The 18,533-nt window shown below is 43.0% G+C and overlaps 1 protein-coding gene across 1 annotated transcript in view; it reads left to right on the forward strand.

Annotated features, from left to right (window-relative positions):
- The first annotated feature begins 323 nt into the window (after positions 1 to 323).
- Positions 324 to 18,533, forward strand: part of LMNB1 (lamin B1) — a 57,961-nt gene continuing 39,751 nt past the window's right edge. Inside the window, exon 1 of the mRNA XM_053566086.1 lies at positions 324 to 1,031. Coding sequence (XP_053422061.1) covers positions 673 to 1,031 — 359 coding nt within the window. The 5' untranslated portion in view covers positions 324 to 672. The remainder of the gene's footprint in view (positions 1,032 to 18,533) is intronic.

An 18,533-nucleotide genomic window follows, 5' to 3' on the forward strand; every position in this document is an offset into this window, starting at 1 on the left:
AGGGGGTCCCCACGGGGCCGCAGGAGGGCCCGAAGGGCTCTGGGCTCCGGCAGCATGACAGCGGTCCCGGGCGCCCCTCCCTACTTGCCCTGGGTTCCGACCGGGCCACGCCCAGCCCCGCGCGCTGCTCTGACGGTTGCCTCAGGGCTTGATTTTAAATTCACAGGCCCGGCCCCTCAGCTGCAGGAGCGCGCAGGCCGCTCCTCATTGGCCGGTGGCGGTCACGTGCGCGCGCCCGCCATGTTGGGGTGTGCGGCGCGGCAGCCCGCTCCACCTCCGCCCCCCGCGGCCCGACTCCAGCCCGCCCCTCGCGGCCCTCCTCTCCACAGCCCGCGGCTCGGCGCAGCCTGAGAGGAAACAAAGTGCTGAGGACCGGAGACTCCGCGGCGGCGGCGCGCACCCTTCTCGGTCACCCTCGCCTCGCATCTTCCCGCGCGCGTGTGTCTGTGTGTGTGTTCTCTTACAAAGGACATTTTACGATCGGTTGATTGATTCGCAGTCCTCCTGCTTTGCCCTTTGTGCTGTAGCCCCGTTCCCGCCATCCCAGGTGCTTCTCCGCTCCTCCCGTTGCCGGCCTCTGCGTGCGAGCGCAGGTCGCCGGTTTGTGCCTTCGGTCCCCGTTTCGTCCTAGGGCTGCCCGCGGCCTCGCCGCCCCACTCCCCGCCGCCCGCCATGGCGACCGCGACCCCCGTTCCGCCGCGGACCGGCAGCCGCACTGGCGGCCCCTCCACGCCGCTGAGCCCCACGCGGCTGTCGCGGCTGCAGGAGAAGGAGGAGCTGCGCGAGCTCAACGACCGGCTGGCGGTGTACATCGACAAGGTGCGCAGCCTGGAGACGGAGAACAGCGCGTTGCAGCTGCAGGTGACAGAGCGAGAGGAGGTGCGCGGCCGCGAGCTCACCGGCCTCAAGGCGCTCTACGAGACCGAGCTGGCCGACGCGCGACGCGCGCTGGACGACACGGCCCGCGAGCGCGCCAAGCTGCAGATCGAGCTGGGCAAGTTCAAGGCCGAGCACGACCAGCTGCTTCTCAAGTGAGTGGTCGGTGGCGGCCGCGTTAGCGCCTGCCGGGAGGGGCAGGGGCAGAGTACAGGCACCCCGGGGAGGGAGAGCTGGGGCCTGGACGCCCGAGTGTTTGGGAAAGAACAGGGTCTCCATCTCCAGAAAGGGGAAAGAATCTAGGGTTCATAGCTGGGCGGGGGTGGCGGAGGCGGCTCGAGTTGTGGCAGTGGGGAGCCGTGATGCCCACGTCTAGGTTCTGGACACCCAGCAGGCCCACGGGAATTGCGCGCCTGGGGCAGCCAAGAAGGGGCGCTGGCTTCGGACCCCGGCTCCGGGGATCCAGAAGGGCTTTCGCGTGCGGAGAGGTGGCGCGGTGGCCCCGCAGGCCCCAGGTGCGTGGTGCTGGAGCCCGAGCGCGCGCTGGAGTGCGCGCCCTGGTTTCCGGCCGTCCCGAGACAAAGCGTCTGGCGGATTTGCGGTGCCGGGATGGCCTGCATGGGAAGACGGTTTGCCCGCCTCAAGAATGAATGAGCTCTGAGCAGGCGGAGGGAGGAAGGGGAGGGACCGGCTCCGAGCGTCCGCGTCCCGGAGGTGGTGGGGAGGAGGGAGGGCTGTCCCGCTTTGGCGCGCTCAGTTTCGGCCCTGTGACACTTGGCGACGGTTCTGCGCCTGCCTTGGGCAGGGAGGGAGAGGAGGAGCTTGAAGTGCGCTCCTCCTGCCTGCCCTAGACGAGATAGGTTTTTCAGATATTTTTGTTGCTCTCGGGAAAGGTGCCCTGTCTTCTTTGCCAGGACAGGCGCGCGGCCTTTGGGTGCTTCTGTGCATGGAATTCTGAAAGCTGGGTTTGTGCACGTCTTGACCACCGATCTTCGAGTCACGAATCACCCCTCGGGCAGCAATCCCCCTCCCAGCATTTACCTCCCGGGAATAGAGTCGGTCGGGTAGAGGGTGCTTAGTCCCCACGCCTGTCCTTTTGCTGACAGTAAGCAAATGTTGAGTATTTCATCGAGGGAGAGCTTGTGATTATCATTTCACCTAAGGGGGTGTGAGTTTTCAGTCCAGGGCAACAGGATAAACTCGCACATCTTTGCTGACCTTTCCTAGACTTTCTGATAAGCAGAAATGGCGTAATTGTCATCTTAGGCAGCAAGTATTGAAGTCATGCTTTAGAGATTTGCTAATGTTTCGATACTGCATTCATGGTGTCCGTTGTCACTGCGAGTTGAAAGTTCTAGAGGGGCCTTATTCTGGCTTTGACTCTGATTTCCCCTGGGCGTTTTTCTGTCTGTATCTGTGTGAATGTCTCTGTCCCAGTACCTATGTGATTTGGTGTGTGTGTGTGTGTGTTTTTCCACTTACCCTTCCTTATCAAATATTTTAAAAACGGTTTTACGTGCATGTGGTAAACATGGCTTTTAGTGAAAAATGAAAAGTGTACTGCTCTTTTCCTGGAGACAATCATAATTATCCCTTCTTATTTTTATTTCCTGGAATATTTAATTCTATAACTCAAATAATATTGAGCTTATGTTTCTGTTTCCTGGATTTACTAATTCTTGGGATCCACTTTGAAATGAAGGAGGGGTCAATCACTCACACTTCATCTCCCTCCAATTTTTTACTGCTGAATTTCTTCAAATCTTAGATGACATTTGCTTGTAAGAGTTGCTATTATTAGCAACATGAGGGCCCATCCTGCTGGACCCATCCTGATTTCGGAGATGTTAAAATGTAACACAGATCAAGTATCTGGTATGTACAAGTTACTGTTCTGTGTGTAGAGGATACAAAAATAAAAAATAAATGTCTGTTCTGTGATGCTGAGATACATTCCAACAAGCAAATAAATGGTTTGTGTGGTCTGAAGCGTTTTGGTACTGGTGCTTTTATTAATTTAATCTTTCTAGGAGTTAGCCATGAAGGTTTTTCACACAGTAACAAGGCTGCCACCTGGCTGACAATACTTGTAAGTGTATGGATTGTAAAATGTGTGCTGGTGTTAGGAGGGTTAAAAAGTGAGAATGTGTGTGAAATAGAATCAGTGAAATAAAGTATGTGATATAATTTAAGTAGTAGCAGATGCTTGGGTGAAGGGGATAGTGTGATTAAAGAAGGCATGTCTGAAGAGTCGACATTTGAAAATATTCTGATGTATTAAGTAGTGTTCTGGGATTATATTTTTCTTAGGTTTTGTGCTACTTGTATGTGTATTCCTATTATTGGGGTTAGATGTATTCTCTTTTCTAACATACCATCAATTCCTCATAACATTTTAGTTTGCTTTGCATTTGAATTGTGACTTTCCATGTATAATTTGTTTCTAAATGGCCTTTTATTTTTCTTGTAAGAAAAATTTAACTTCAGCAAATCTGTAAACTTTTTGAAGGTATCTAATCATAATGTCTATTACTTTCTTCTTTGGAGTTCTCTGCTCTTTAGATAGTCTTTGCCCTGACATCCTGAAATTTATTTGGTCTACAGACTGTTTTATCTTTGATCAGATATTTTCTCTTTCCTTGATTTCCTCCTTCATTTTATTGGAGAATATCCTTAAGTAGCTTATTCAGAAAGGGTGGCAGAAGATAAACTTTCTCAGTTCTGTGAGTCTGAAAATAACTTTGTTTATTTTTAATCATATTTGATTAAAAGTCAGGCTAGGTATAGAATACTAGTTTAACATTTTTTTCAGAACCTGTAAAGTGTTTTGCTCCAGTATTTCCTGGCATCCAGGGTTTTTAACCCTGTTTGTTTTAGTAATGCCAGTTATTTTCTTTTGTTGGTGATTTTCTCCCTCCCTGAAGGCTTTTAGTGTTCTCTTTAAACTTCTGTTAGTCTCTACCTGTTCTCCTCTCCTCTCCTCTCCTCTCCTCTCCTCTCCTCTCCTCTCCTCTCCTCTCCTCTCCTCTCCTCTCCTCTCCTCTCCTCTCCTCTCCCTCCCCTCCCCTCCCCTCCCCTCCCCTCCCCTCCCCTCCCCTCCTCTCCTCTCCTCTTCTTTCTTGACAGTCTCACTATGTCACCTTAGGTAGAGTGCTGTGACAGTGCAGCTCACAGCAAACTCCAGCTCTTGGGCTTAAGCGATTCTCTTGCTTCAGCCTACCAAGTAGCTGGGACTACAGGTGCCCACCACAACCTCCTGCTATTTTTTGGTTGCAGTTGTTATTGTTGTTTAGCAGGCCCAGGCCAGGCTCCAACCTGCCAGCCTCTGTGTATACGGCTGTGGCGCCCTACTGAATGAGCTACGAGCCTACGTGTTCTTTTCCTTAATGCTGGTTTTTGCCATGTAGAGTTTGCCTTCATTTGCAAAGGAAGGACTAGGTAGTACTTGAGTATTATTGCCTGTTTGTTTTTCAGTGGAATGTGCTATTACCAACTTGTTGGTGAACTTTGTAGTTAAGCTATGCAGAGGGCCAAGTGCCAAGCTGTTCTATCAGTTAATTCCTCTACATTAGGCTTGCCTCACTTTCCCCTGCAACCTCCTGGGTGCTTGTTTTGTGTACTTTTATCTAAACTAATCTTCTAGAAATGTGTTGAAATATCTGTTAACATTTCCTTTTCTGTTGACTTTGGTGGTGTGGGTTTATTCTATGTTAGTTATTTCACTGCCTTTTTATCAGAGTCTGGTGGGGAGGCTAAGGCCTGTGTGCTTAGTAACCCATCATTTTGGAAATTAGTTATTTTTTTAGCAATAATTGGAGTATAATTTTGCAGATTAAAAGGAAGAAATGTTTTCTTATCTGTTTGGGTCCATTTAACTTTTGTATTTGTTTTAAAAATAATTTTATGTTTTCAATTTTTTATTTGAGGCCTGAGTGTTTTTAATTAAATATAATCATCATACAGGTAGTTCTAGATTAAGAAATCAGTCTTTTTTTTTTTTGTAGAGACAGAGTCTCACTTTATGGCCCTTGGTAGAGTGCCGTGGCCTCACACAGCTCACAGCAACCTCCAACTCCTGGGCGTAAGCGATTCTCTTGCCTCAGCCTCCCGAGTAGCTGGGACTACAGGCGCCTACCACAACGCCCGGCTATTGGTTGCAGTTTGGCCGGGGCCGGGTTTGAACTCGCCACCCTCAGTATATGGGGCCTGCGCCTTACCGACTGAGCCACAGGTGCCGCCCAAGAAATCAGTCTTGAGAGAATTACAGATTCTAAAATTACTTAGTTTCTTTTTGTTTTTTTAGCACACTAGATATACTTGAAAGATAGAAGAATTCATAGAGACCCTTAGTTCTGCTGGAGAGAATTTGGCAATAGCTTCCATGCAGGATCCACAGGGAAAGAGATCTCAGATCTAACATACAGTTACTCTGAGTCAACGCAAGCTTAATTATGTTTTACTGGAAGGTTTTTTGGGGGAACAGTTTCCAAAACTGGTGATGAGTACCATCAGTTAACACTGTAAACAAAAAGTAAAGAAAAAATGACTTATTTCGGATTTTGACTATTAACTGTGGGAAAACAGAAAATTAAATATGTTCATCAATCTTCAATAGATTTGTAGATTTGTACATTTTTTGCCCCTTCAGCGAGATAGGTTCACAGTCTTTTCTGTAAAACCCTGGTAGCTAAATGTGCTTTGGAAGTAAAAGCAATTGCAAATTTAAGAAGGTAATATGAATCACATACTGTATATGATAACCCGCAGTTGGGTCTAGAGTAGCTTTCCATCAGGAAACATTTCTGCAGGGTAAGGTATTTATAGTCATAGTGAAGTGGAGGAAGACACACTGACAGCCTCATGTCCATTCGGGTCAGTTTCTGCCACCAAATGAGTTGATAAACATTGGAGGTTTTAGAACTCGGGAACTGCATAAAAAAGAGTGTGAGTTTATACTTTTAAATTGACATCTCAGATTCTACAAGTTGTCTTTTATTCCTTATTTGGTTTATGATAGATATTAAAACTGGAGAAGTTCTCTTTGTGAGAACTATGAGTTAATTAGGAAAATGGTGATAGGATTATACTAATATATAGCTAACAGATACTGTAGAATTTTTGTTTTTTTAAGAGACAGTCTCACTTTGTCGTCCTTGGTAAAGCACTGTGGTGTCACAGCTCACAGCAACCTCCAGCTCTTCAGTTTAGGATTCTCTTGCTTCAACCTCCCGAGTAGTTGGGACTACAGGTGCCCGTTACAACACCTGGCTATTTTTTTTTTTTATTGTTGGGGATTCATTGAGGGTACAATAAGCCAGTTACACTGATTGCAATTGTTAGGTAAAGTCCCTCTTGCAATCATGTCTTGCAACACCTGGCTATTTTTTTGTTGCAGTTCGGCCGGCGCTGGGTTTGAACCTGCCACCCTTGGTATATGAGGCTGGCGCCCTACTCACTGAGCCATAGGTGCCACCCGATACTGTAGAATTTGATATACTCAACAAGTGAATTTATTGTCCCCTTATTAAAAAGAAATTTTAAAAGGATACCCTACGAAACACTAATACATAATAGATACTAGGTCTCAACGCAAGTGTTTTCAAATTAATTTTTGAGATAGTGAAAGAACCAGACCAGCGCCATCTTAGGAGTTAAGTTTCGCTCCCCCCCACCATTTCATTCAGTAAGTTTAACTTTCCAGGCAAGCCCAGGCAATTCCCCGAAATTATGAGACAACTGCCCACTAATCAGGGACCCCCCCCCCCCACCTGACCAATCCAGAAGTGCTCCCTTTGTTTCAAGCTGTGCACGCCCATCCGCTGCTCAGGACCATAAAACCCCCCTGTTCCAGAGCTTGGGGCTCCTAGCTTGGGGCTCCTGACCCGGATCCGTTGTAGCGGAGACCCCGGGAGCCCAAGTTCGAACTTGCAATAAACGGCCCTTTTGCTTTGGCATCAGACTCGGCTCCCTGGTGGTCTTTGTGGGGGATTTCAAGATCTGGGCACAACAATAGCACATAAAAGTTTTTATTTAGTAAAAAGCTTACTTTTTAAAAACAGTGCTTTTTAAAATAACCCTCTTTCTGTTTTTTTTTTTTTTTTTTTTTAAGACAGGGTCTGGGCTAGAGTACAGCGGCATGATCTTAGCTCATTATAACTTCAAACTCCTGGGCTTAAGCAAGCCACCTGCCTCAGTCTCCCCCTGTTGCTGGACTTTATGCAGGCACCACCATACTCAGCTAATTTTTCTAATTTTTGTACAGATAGGGTTCTCATTCTTATTTGGGTCGGTCTTGAACTCCTGGCCTTAAACAGTCTTCCTTCTAGTCCTCCCAATGTACTAGCATTATAGGTATGAGCCATTGTGCTCAACTCGGAAATACTTTATGAAAAATAAAAGGCTTCTTTTCTCCAAATAGAATATTAAAGTTTAATGTCAATTGTGCTTTTTCATGGTACATATGAAAGTAAGTCTACTATGTAGACTTAGTACTTCCATCTCCAAGCATTGCAGCTTTGAGGAGAATGGATTTGAGGTTAAGGGATTAAGCCTCCATAGTATATTCCTTTGAGAGAAAGCAGTGTTCCAGTGTTCCTTTGATTTTGATTTACCAATGCGTTAGTAAGGAAACTTCTTTTTTTTTTTTTTTATTAAATCATAGCTGTGTACATTAATGCGATTATGGGGCACCATAAGCTGGTTTCATAGACCGTTTGACACATTTTTATCACACTGGTTAACATAGCCTTCCTGGCATTTTCTTAGTTATTGTGCTAAGACATTTACTAAGTTTCACATATACCCTTGTAAGATGCACCGCAGGTGTAATCCCACCAATCTCCCTCCCTCTGCCCACCTCCCCCCTTCCTCCCCTCCCTTTCCCCCTTCCCCCTATTCTTAGGTTGTAACTGGGTTATAGCTTTCAGTCAGGAAACTTCTGATTCTGCTCTCTTGCTTAGCCTGGAATGCAATGGTGGCATCATAGCTCACTGTAACCTCAGACTCCTGGGCTCAAATGATCTCTCTTGCCTCAGCCTCCTGAATAGCTGGGACTATGGGTGCATACCACTATGCCCAGCTAATTAAAAACAAAATTTTTTTTTTTTAGAGATGGTGTTTTACTTTTTTGCCTAAGTTGGTCCCTAACTCTTAACCTGAAGGGTGAGCAACTATGTGCAGCCTAGTACGAAAATTTCTAATGGGAAATTTGAATTTGTGTGTTTTCATAAACTGTATAGGCCAGCACCGTGGCTCACATCTGCAATCTCAGTATTTTGGGAGGCCAAGGCCAGAGGTGTTGCTTGAGAGTTTTAGAGTAGACTAGGCAACATAGTGAGACTCCTTCTATTAAAAAAAAATACCTGCACAAAGACACTGATAATGCTGCTAACAAATATGAAATGGGACAGTGTAGAGAACAGAAGCCCGAGATAGGGTGGCATTAAGCAAAGCACTTCTTGAGGAGTTGCAACTTCCTTCTTGCGACTGAGCAGGTACTTTTTAAGTCTTTGAGTCTTTGTTTCCTTATCTGTCTAATTGGGATAAAGAGTGAGTAGTAGCTACCTGAATCTTAGGAAGAGTTAAGAGACTCAGACTGTGGGAGGAGGGCGGAGGGAGGGTGATTGGTGGGATCACACCTGCGGTTCATCTTACAACTTAGTAAATGTAGAATATAAATGTCTTAACACAATAACTAAGAAAATGCCAGGAAGGCACTTTTAGAATATGTTGGGCAGCGCCTGTGGCTCAAAGGGGTAGGGTGCCGGCCCCATATGCTGGAGGTGGTGGGTTCAAACCCAGCCCCAGCCAGAAACTGCAAAAAAAAAAAATCAAGTAGAATATGTTGAGTCTTTCTTTTTCCTCTCATAGTTGCTGGTTATGTTTGTTCTGTCACTTGTGCAGGTGACAACACCTCTGATATACCTGAATTAGGGATCTTTAGACTTTTAGATCATCGGTATAGATCTGTTTTGTGCCCATATGGTGAGAATGGGCCCCACATGTCAATTGGTACAACTGTTTCTAGGATCCAAGGAAGGTTCCTAATTAAAGTTTGTTTTTTTTTTAGATAGAGTCTCACTATGTCGCCCTCTGTAGAGTGCTGCTACCTCTCACAGCAACCTCAAACTCTTGCTTGTGCTTAAGCGATTCTCTTGCCTCTGCCTCCCAGTTAGCTGGGACTACAGGCTCCCGCCACAATGCCCAATTATTTTTTTGTTGTTGTTGTCACTGTTGTTTAGCAGGCATGGGCTGGGCTCGAACCCACCAGCCCCTGTGTATGGCTGGTGCCCTAACCACTGAGCTATGGGCACTGAGCCTCCTAATTAGAGTTTTAGCCCTCTTTTTTTCATTGTATCTTTGTGGTAAGGAGATTATGCTCTGGCTGTGATTTGGAGAAGTTTTAAAAATTAAATTTTTGTTACACAGGAAATGTTCATTATTGAAATGAGAAAACACAGATAAACACCGAGAAGAAAATTAAAATTGCTCTTAGTTCTCTTAAAAATAAAGACTCTGGAGATTCATAGCCACGTTATTGGTAAAGGTAACTTTTTCTCATGCAACCCTGTTTTTGAACATCTTTATATGTCATTAAATGTGTATTATAACATCATTTAGCACATTTTAAAGATCTGTCAAGATAGCCTTTGTTGGCCATTTAGTTTGCTTTGACCGAGGAAATAGGCTTTGCAGTGACTGACTAACCAATTTGTTAGAGGCTATGGAAGGCTGTTATTGTCCAGTAGCCTTTTCTCTTGCTGACAAGATCAGGTTTTTTCCTTTGGTTAAATGTCACCTCAATTACTGATTAAATACAGGATGTCCATAAAGTTCATGTGCAATTTTAAAATGATACCACCAGCAGTGGATGGGTATCCATTTCCTCTTTGGAGGAATATAATAATTTCTATTAGGTTGTAAAATATTAAATGTCTAATTTAGAATAAAAAGTTTAATTTACTATATCTTAAACAGGAAGCAAGCAGTACAGTTAAAGTATGCACCTGAACTGTTGACACAGTTTTGCCATCTCAGTGGTAGCTTGCGTATGCCAGCAGCAAAGAAGCTTGGAGAGCAAATGGTGATGCAAAAGGCATTTTCTTTCCCACAGCTTGTTGAGAACTGAATACTTTCCCTTGTAAGAAGAGGTCCAAAGCCTGGAAGAAGAAGTCAGTTAGTACAAGGTCTGGTGAATACGGTGGATGACAGAAAATTTCCAAGTTCAGCTTCTGGAGTTGGAGCAGCATTTTTTTTGTGGTAGAGTGTTGTCTTGTAAGAGGATTGTCCTGTTTCTGTGGTCCAGGCTGAGCTCCTTAGTGGCAAGCATCCTCATCATGTCATCCGGTTGGTTGCAGTAGGTATCTGCTATAATTGGTTGACCAGTTGCAGTAGGTGTCCACTATAATTGGTTGACCAGGTTTCATGAAGTGGATAATACCAGCCCTGGGCCACCAAACAGCACCATCACCCCTTTTTTGATGAATATTTGGTTTTGAGCTGTGTTTTGGCTCTTTATGTAACCATTGGGTCAAATGCTTGCATTTATCAGAGAAAGTCCATTTCTCATCTCATGCAACAACATGTTATAGAAATGGTTCCCCTTTGTGTCATGACAACAAAGAAAGGCAAGCTTCAAGTCGATGTCTCTTATGAGGCTGGTTCATGCAGATCCTGCCCATCCAGCTTCTTTTCCTTGCTGATTAGTTTTAAATAGTCCAGTGTTGTCGGAATAGTAACAGTAACATCCAGCCTTACTGCTAATTCACATGTAGATCGAGATGGATTCTCTTCCACTACAGCTTCCCGCTCATCATCATCCACCTTGGTCTCAGGTCACTCGTGTGGCTCATTTTCAATTTAAAATCACCAGAACAGAACTTCTCAAACCAGTGAGGTGTACTATGCATTCTTCAGGCACATCCTTCCACCCTTCATTGATACTTCCATCGGTCTGTGTTGCATTAGTTCCACGGTGGAACTCACATTCAAAAATGACATGAGGTTTTAACTTACCCAGGATACCACAAAAATTGCTCTAAAAAAATTTCAAAACATAATCACAAGCTAAAACATGCATTTGAAAGAATGAGGCTGTATCTTCACAGTAAAAATAAAGCAAGAATTGCCAGAGTGAAATGTCAAGAGATGTCAACTGTCAAATGGAGCCCTTAAGGAAATTGGATAGTTCATACTTAATAACTTAGTTCTACTTCATTTTTATTGTTATGCTCATTAGTTGTAAAGGAGTGAATAGATTCCACTCTGGTCATAGATAATTTTAGTTTTCTGCTGATAGTTTGGGATAGACCTAGGTGGTAAATGAGGCTTTCCTTAGCTAATCTACTTACTTGATCCTTTTTAAATTTACTTTTTTGCCTTCGCTTCATTTGGATTTATTGATAGTTATAGAATTATAGCACCTTTCCTGGATCATCTGATCTAACCAGCTAATTTTGAACAGTTGTTATACAGGTATTATTCTGATTTGTGGAGCCAGGGCAGGCTCTCAGCTCACTGTCCTCTCTGCTGGGGACCTGAAGGCTTACAAAGGGGAGTTGATTTTCAGGTCCCTTTGGGTGCTACTTTTGGAAATGGTACTAGATGTATGTTTTTCACACTATTTCATAGCCTCCAGGGAGGTAATTTGGGATTGGTTGGAGGTGTGTGTGTAATTGAAACAGTTTTTTGAGGGGCAGTGCCTATGGCTCAAAGGAGTAGGGCGCTGGCCCCATATGCCGGAGGTAGCAGGGCAGGTTCAAACCCAGCCCCAGCCAAAAACTGCAAAAAAAAAAAAAAAAAGAAAGAAAGAAAGAGCTGTTTGAAATACTGAGGGCTTCATTTGCTAATGAAAATGTGAAAATGAATTAAAGAGACCTTTTATCTTTTGTTCCTTTTTATAAACCTCCTTTCCCAACTTATTCCATGCCTTAATAACTTAAAAGAAACTAAAACCTCTAAACAAATCTTGACTATTCATGACAGAAATGCTCTTTCGTATTTTTTCTGAACTGTTTTATGGAACAGGTAACCATGGTCTTGAACCAGGTGCTGGGAATAGAGAGGAGATACTCAGTCCTCATTGTGAAGTTGCTTGCAGTCTAGTGGGGAAGGCAAAGCAACACTATAGAATTGTAATGCTGTAAATGTAGTAATACACTCATAAAACATATTAACTGCTATGACAGTATGTGTTTAGTAATATGGAGAAACGGATCTTTTCAAAAGTGAAATTTTGAAAGACTTCCCAGGGGAATCAGGAGGGTGATATCTGAGCCATGTATTGGGAAGTAAGTAGGAATCTAAGGAGTCTAATTGGCGGTGCCTGTAGCTCAACGGAGGTAGGGTGCCGGCCTCATATGCCGGAGGTGGTGGGTTCAAACCCAGCCCTGGCCAAAAACTAAAAAAACAAAACAAAACACACATATATATATAATTGGAAGTTGCATTGATGCATGTACGTTTTCCTAGTAAAGAGAAGTCAGGGTAGCAAGAGTACAGTAATCTGAAGGAAGAAAGAAAGCCGTCTGCTCTGCTTTCAATTTTATTTTAAGAAAATTAAATGCCTGTGCCCGGGTTCTCTCCCCCAGCGAGATGCATGTCTAGCCTTGTTCCTGTAGCCAGTCTTACTCTGGTGTCAGACCTCTGTTCCTATCTCTCTTGTCTCAATTCCTGAAACTCTGTTTCTGCTGTTTTATGCAGCTGAAAGCATCTCTTGGGGCACTTCTGTCCACAACAAACTGCCTGCCCTGTCCAGGTATCTCTTGTTACTAATTGTTGTTTATGTTATTGCTGGTGCTCTGGTTTCAGAGCTGTGTAGGTTTTGAGCGTCTATTCTGAAATTATTTTTTACTTTTGCTCTGTTGTTTTTAAAATGTGCAGAATGCAAGAGTTTTCAGAAACATTTGTATTATGTTGTAGCAGAAACTTACTAATATGACGTGAAAATACAGTTTAAACTTAATGTAATATAAACCATATGAACCAGAACTCAATAGTATTCTGTGACTAGTTTTTCTTCCTTATCCTGCCTTTTGATCATCTGTAAAAGCGGTATTTTCCCCCACTTAGTTTACTTTTCTTTTTTTTTTTTGAGACAGTCTCATTATATCGCCCTTGGTAGAGTGCTGGGCATCACAGCTCACAGAAACCTCAAACTCTTGGGCTTAAGCAATTCTCTGGCCTCAGCCTCTCAAGTAGCTGGGACTACACGCACCCTTGTTTTTTGTTGTTGTTGTTGCAATTGGCATTGTTGTTTAGCTGTCCCGGGTCAGGCTTGAACCCGCCAGCCTCTGTGTGTGTGGCTGGTGCCGCAACCACTGTGCTACAGGTGCTGAGCCCCCCACTTAGTTTTGTATAATTATATGGAAGGACTCTATGCCAATTGTTAAAATATAAAGTTATTTAAAATCATTAGACTTTCTATTAGTTTTATTTTATTAAAGAACTTTGGAGCCTGGTGCTCTTTCCTAGTCCAGTGGCACTGTAAGCGTTGAGAGTTTGGGTATAGAATTCTGGTTGTAAAAGATACTTTCTTGGGAGTTTGACGGCAGGTAGTCCTATAGTTTTCTTTCATTGATACTGTAGAAGTACTAATAAATGAAAAATTTAAAAGCTTGAGAGATCTTCTTTTGTTTCAGTTCTGAAGTTTCGCAAGAATGCTTCTTGGTGTGGGATCTCTTTTCATCCATTGTCTCAGTCATTTTTTTGAACTTTTTTTTTTTTTTTTGGTCTAGAAATTTATGTCCTCTAGTTCTTGGAAATGTTCTTGAATTATTTTATTGATGATTTTCTCCTTTTTTATTACTTTCTGAGACTCCTATTATTTAAATGCTAGACCTTTTACATTGATCCTCTGGTTTTCTTAACCTTTTTTAATATTTTTTCTCTACTGAAAGATGTTCTTAATTTTACCTTCCAGTTTTTGTGATCATATTTTACATTTTTAATAGCTTTTTATTCTCTTAATATTTCTTTATAGTGTTTTGTTCTTGTTTAAATTTCACGAATGCTGTACTTTCCCTTTTCAGAAGTCATTTCTTTTAGAGCCCCTCTTTGTCTTAAGTTAATTTCTCTTTTTTTCTGTTTAGATCTTTGTCAGGGAACAGAAACCTAGACATTTTAAAGGAAACAGTATAGCGTGTAAGAGGTTAGAAGAAAACATTAGATGGGCTAGGGAAGCAGGAATGATGCCTAGAACGTTGGGACCTTTTGTGTATGAGGACACTGCTAGAACCACTAAACTTTTTTATTTTTTTATTTTTTTGAGACAGAGCCTCAAGCTGTTGCCTTGGGTAGAGTGCTGTGGCATCACAGCTCACAGCAACCTCCAACTCCTGGGCTTAAGCGATTCTCTTGCCTCGGCCTCCCAAGTAGCTGGGACTACAGCACAACGCCCGGTTATTCTTTGGTTGTAGTTGTCATTGCTGTTTGGTAGGCCCGGGCTGGATTCAAACCCACCAGCTCTGTTGTATGTGGCTGGCACCTTAGCTGCTTGAGCTACAGGTGCCGAGCCTTTTTTATTTTTGAGACAGAGTCTCACTGTGTCACCCTGGGTAGAGTGTCGTGGCGTCACATCTCACAGCAACCTCAAACTCTTGGGCTTAAGTGATTCTCTTGCCTCAGCCTCCTGAGGCTGGGGCTACAGGTGCCCGCCACAGTGCCTGGTTATTTTTTGTTGCAGTTGCTGGCCTGGGCTGGGCTTGAACCTGCCAGCCTCGGTGTATGTGGCTGGTGCCATAACCACTGTGCTATGGGCGCCAAGCCTGGAACCACAAAATTTAAAACATATATTAATAGTTTAATTTAGGGCTCAGTGCCTGTAGCGCTAACAGTTAGGGCACCGGCCACCTGCTGCACCAGGGCCGGTGGGTTTGAACCCGGCCTGAGCTTGTTGCAGTTGTCACTGTTTAGCTGGCCCGGGCCGCAACCACTATGCTACAGGTGCTGAGCCTCCACTTAGTTAAACAAACAAATAAACAAAAAAATAGCCCAGCGTTGTGGCAGGTGTCTGTAGTCCCAGCTACTAGGGAAGCTGAGGCAAGAGAATCACTTAAGCCCAGGACTTTGAGGTTGCTATGAGCTGTGACACCACACCATGGCACTCTACCGAGGGCGACATAATGAGACTATCTCAAAAAAAAAAAAAGTTTCATTTAGGACCAGGAAGGCACCACTGCTGTTGCTTTAGACCTAAGTGCCTCATAACAGCCAGCAAGCTGGAGATGGATATTGGAATGCTGTTTCTGAAAAATTTCACAGATTAATATCCTATATAAATACAGGCCCCCAAATTTCCAACAAAATGCTACCATATCACATCTACAAACATTAAAAAGTTTATACACCATCATGTCATGAATGCAAAGTTGGCTCAGTTTGTGAAAGTCAATCAGTGTAATACATGATAATAAAATGAAAGGGGCCTTGTGGGGTGGCCCATCCTTTTAATCAGAGGACTTGAGAATCTGAGGCAGGAGGGTCACTTGTGGCCAAGAGTTCGAGACCAACCTGGGCAACATAGCGAGATCCAGTCTCTATGAAAAATAAAAAATATTAGCTGGGCATAGTAGCATGCTCCTATAGTCCTAGCTACTGGAGAGGGGGAGGCATGAGGATTACTTGAGCCCAGGAGTTTGAGATTGCAGTGAATTGGGATCATGCCACTGTACTTAGCCTGGGTGACAGAGTGAGAACCTGTCTCTAAAAGAAAATAAAATGAAAATGAAGGGTAGGAACCATATGACCATCTCAGTAGATGCAGTAAAACATTTGACCAAATATACTTTCATTTCATGATAAAAATAAGGATAAAAGGGAATTTGCAACTAGGATAAAAGGGAATTTCTGCTAGAGAATATCTATGAAAAACTTAAGTTTATATCATACTTAAGTGGTAAAGAAAAAAAGATTTTCCTTCTAAGATTTGGTACGAGAAAAAGATGTCCACTCTTACCACTTTAATTCAGTAATGTACTGGAAGTTTTAGTGATTGGGCAAGGAAAAAAAAGGCATTTAGATTGGAAAGGAAGAAGCCAAATTCTGCCTTTGCTGATGACTTGATCTTAAATATAGAAAATCTCACAGCTGATAACCATGTTCAGCAAGCTTTCATGATGTAAGAGCGATACAAAAAAATGAATCCAAAATTGAACAATTAAAAAATGAAATTAAGACAATTTCACGTATGGTAGGATTAAGAAGAAGAAATTACTTATGAATACATTTTACAGATGAAGTATAAGATTTGTGCACTAGAAACTGTAGAACATTGTTGAAAGAGATTAAAGAGACCCATGTAAATGCAAAGGCATCCTGTGTTCATGGATTAGAAGACTTAATGTTAGGATGAAAGTTCTTCCCAAATTTACCTACGAATTCAACACAATCTTCATCGAAATTAGGGCAGCCCTTTTTGAAGAAATTGATAAGCTGACCCTAAAATTCATATAGAAATGCATGGGAACCAGAATAGCCAAGAATAGACAAGACGGTCTCTAACACTTAAATTCTTATTAAGTTGGGTTCTGAAAATCTTCGCAAGCTTTGTACATGAGTGCAGCTTCTTTTTTTATTTGAGACAGAGTCTCAAGCTGCCCCCCTGGGTAGAGTGCTGTAATGTCACAGCTCACAGCAACCTCAAACTCTTGCGCTCAAGCGATTCTCATACCTCAGCCTCCCAAGTAGCTGGGACTACAAGTGCCCGCCAGAATGCCTGGCTATTTATTTGTTGCAGTTGTCATTGTTGATTTAGCAGGCCCAGGCTGGGTTTGAAGCTGGTGAATGTGGCTGGCACCCTACCCACTGAGCTATGGGCGCTGCTGATGAGTGGAGCTTTTTGACCAAGCTTCATTGTAGGTGAAATGGCTTTGTCATTGGGGACACTCAATGTCTGTGTCTTCGGGTCTTCTCTCTTAGGCTTTGACACTTGTCCCAGGGGAGATAGGCCTGTGTTTACTGTGTGTTTAGAGGGCTGGGAATTTCAGCATTCTGTCAGAGTTCAATGAATTCCTCTATTTTTTAAAGTATGGAACTGGTGCCTTTGGTTGTGCTGGGTAATTACTTAGGTCCTCAGAGAAAACCTTTTGTCTTCTGCTCTGGTGGATGAGGGGCCTTTGGGCCAAAAAGGTGGAGTAGAGTAGAGGTCTGCTTTGCTTCTTAAATATGATATTTTTAGCTAGTTCTTCTACTTCCAGAGTGCTCCCACTCTGCTGCCAGCACTATCTCTGCTGCCAGTGGTGGCTGCAGTCAGTATAAATTAGGTTGCTTTTCAGGTATCCCTGTGTCTGGCTTAGGACTCAGCACTCTTAGATTGGCTAAGTTAGTTGTCACCATCTGCTTTCCAGCTTCCAAAATTTTGTCACTTCCTCTTCAGTGTTTTTCAATGTGAATTTGTGCCTTTGCTATTTTTAGTTGGTTTCTGAGAGGGGGGATGTAATAGTGGAGGCATGTGTTGGATGTGTCATTTTTCTAGCAGTCACATCATGTGTTCTTGAAGCACTGTGTACTTTCTTCTCTTTCTCAGAACTTGTCGGGAAGGTTTCTGACAAGTTTGATTTGTGGAGACAATTTTGTATGATTGCTTGATGCCCTTATGAGAGTGGAATCTCATTGTGGACAGGGCTAGCTAGTGCCTGATTTTGCTTCCTCGTGCAGCACACGTTTCCTGTTACTCTGAGGCTTCCTCAAGATCATTATTGACTTAGTTATCGTTTTTGTAGGAGGCTCTTTTCCCATAAGGTTGGGTTACACATAATTTATACAGGAGCAGTGAAATGACAAATGATACTAGTATTTGTATTGCTGAATAAAATGTAGGTTTGGAAAATAGTTTTTCTTTTGTGAACAAGCGGCTGTTGGTGGTAATTACAGGCATAAAATTAGTCTCTATTTGACCATACTACATAAAATTATCATTTCTCCCTTCTTCTTCTGTACTCCTTATTATGATTTATTTTTCTTCAAAGTACCAATTACCCCCTGACATACATGTGTTTGTTTATTGTGTGACTTCCCCACTAAAAGGTACCTTCATAAGGGCAGGGACTTGGTATTGTTCACCGCTGGTTTTCAATCCCCCAGATCAGTGCCTGGCACGTAATAGGTAAGTGATGAAGGAGTGGTTGTTGGCTTTTTTAATAAACATAACTTGCTCCTTTTTTTAGGACGTAAATCTGTAAAAGTCTTTCTACACTGTAGTGTCTACTTATAATCACGTTGACCTTCTTTTGTTCAAATAAATGGTTCTGTGGTCCAGAACCAAATTTTTTCTTAATTTTACTCTGATTTCAGTTAGGGTTTGACTGAGTCTGATTAGGTGGTTGTTAATTTGTTGACAGATCAGTTTATTCAATGAGGAGCCGACTTTTATTGTCACTAGAAACGAACCTGTGCAGCTTTGGAGTTTGTGCAAAAGCATCTTAGTCTTTTTTCATATGTCAGAGAAGACCCTTGTTAATAGAAATTGTAATAATAAAACTGGAGTTTTGTATCTTAAATTATATTTATTTTAATTTCAGGGAAGTTCATTAATTTCCTCAGGAGTGATATTGTGGATCACATTCCTTTTCCCTTTGAAAAGGAATATAATTTGAGGACAGTATTGAAGATGAATGAATGTTGGAGAAAATTCATGTTTAATGTGCAGTTTTAGCTTATTA

Source organism: Nycticebus coucang, chromosome 17, assembly GCF_027406575.1.
Source record: "Nycticebus coucang isolate mNycCou1 chromosome 17, mNycCou1.pri, whole genome shotgun sequence".
NCBI classification, from domain to species: domain Eukaryota; kingdom Metazoa; phylum Chordata; class Mammalia; order Primates; family Lorisidae; genus Nycticebus; species Nycticebus coucang.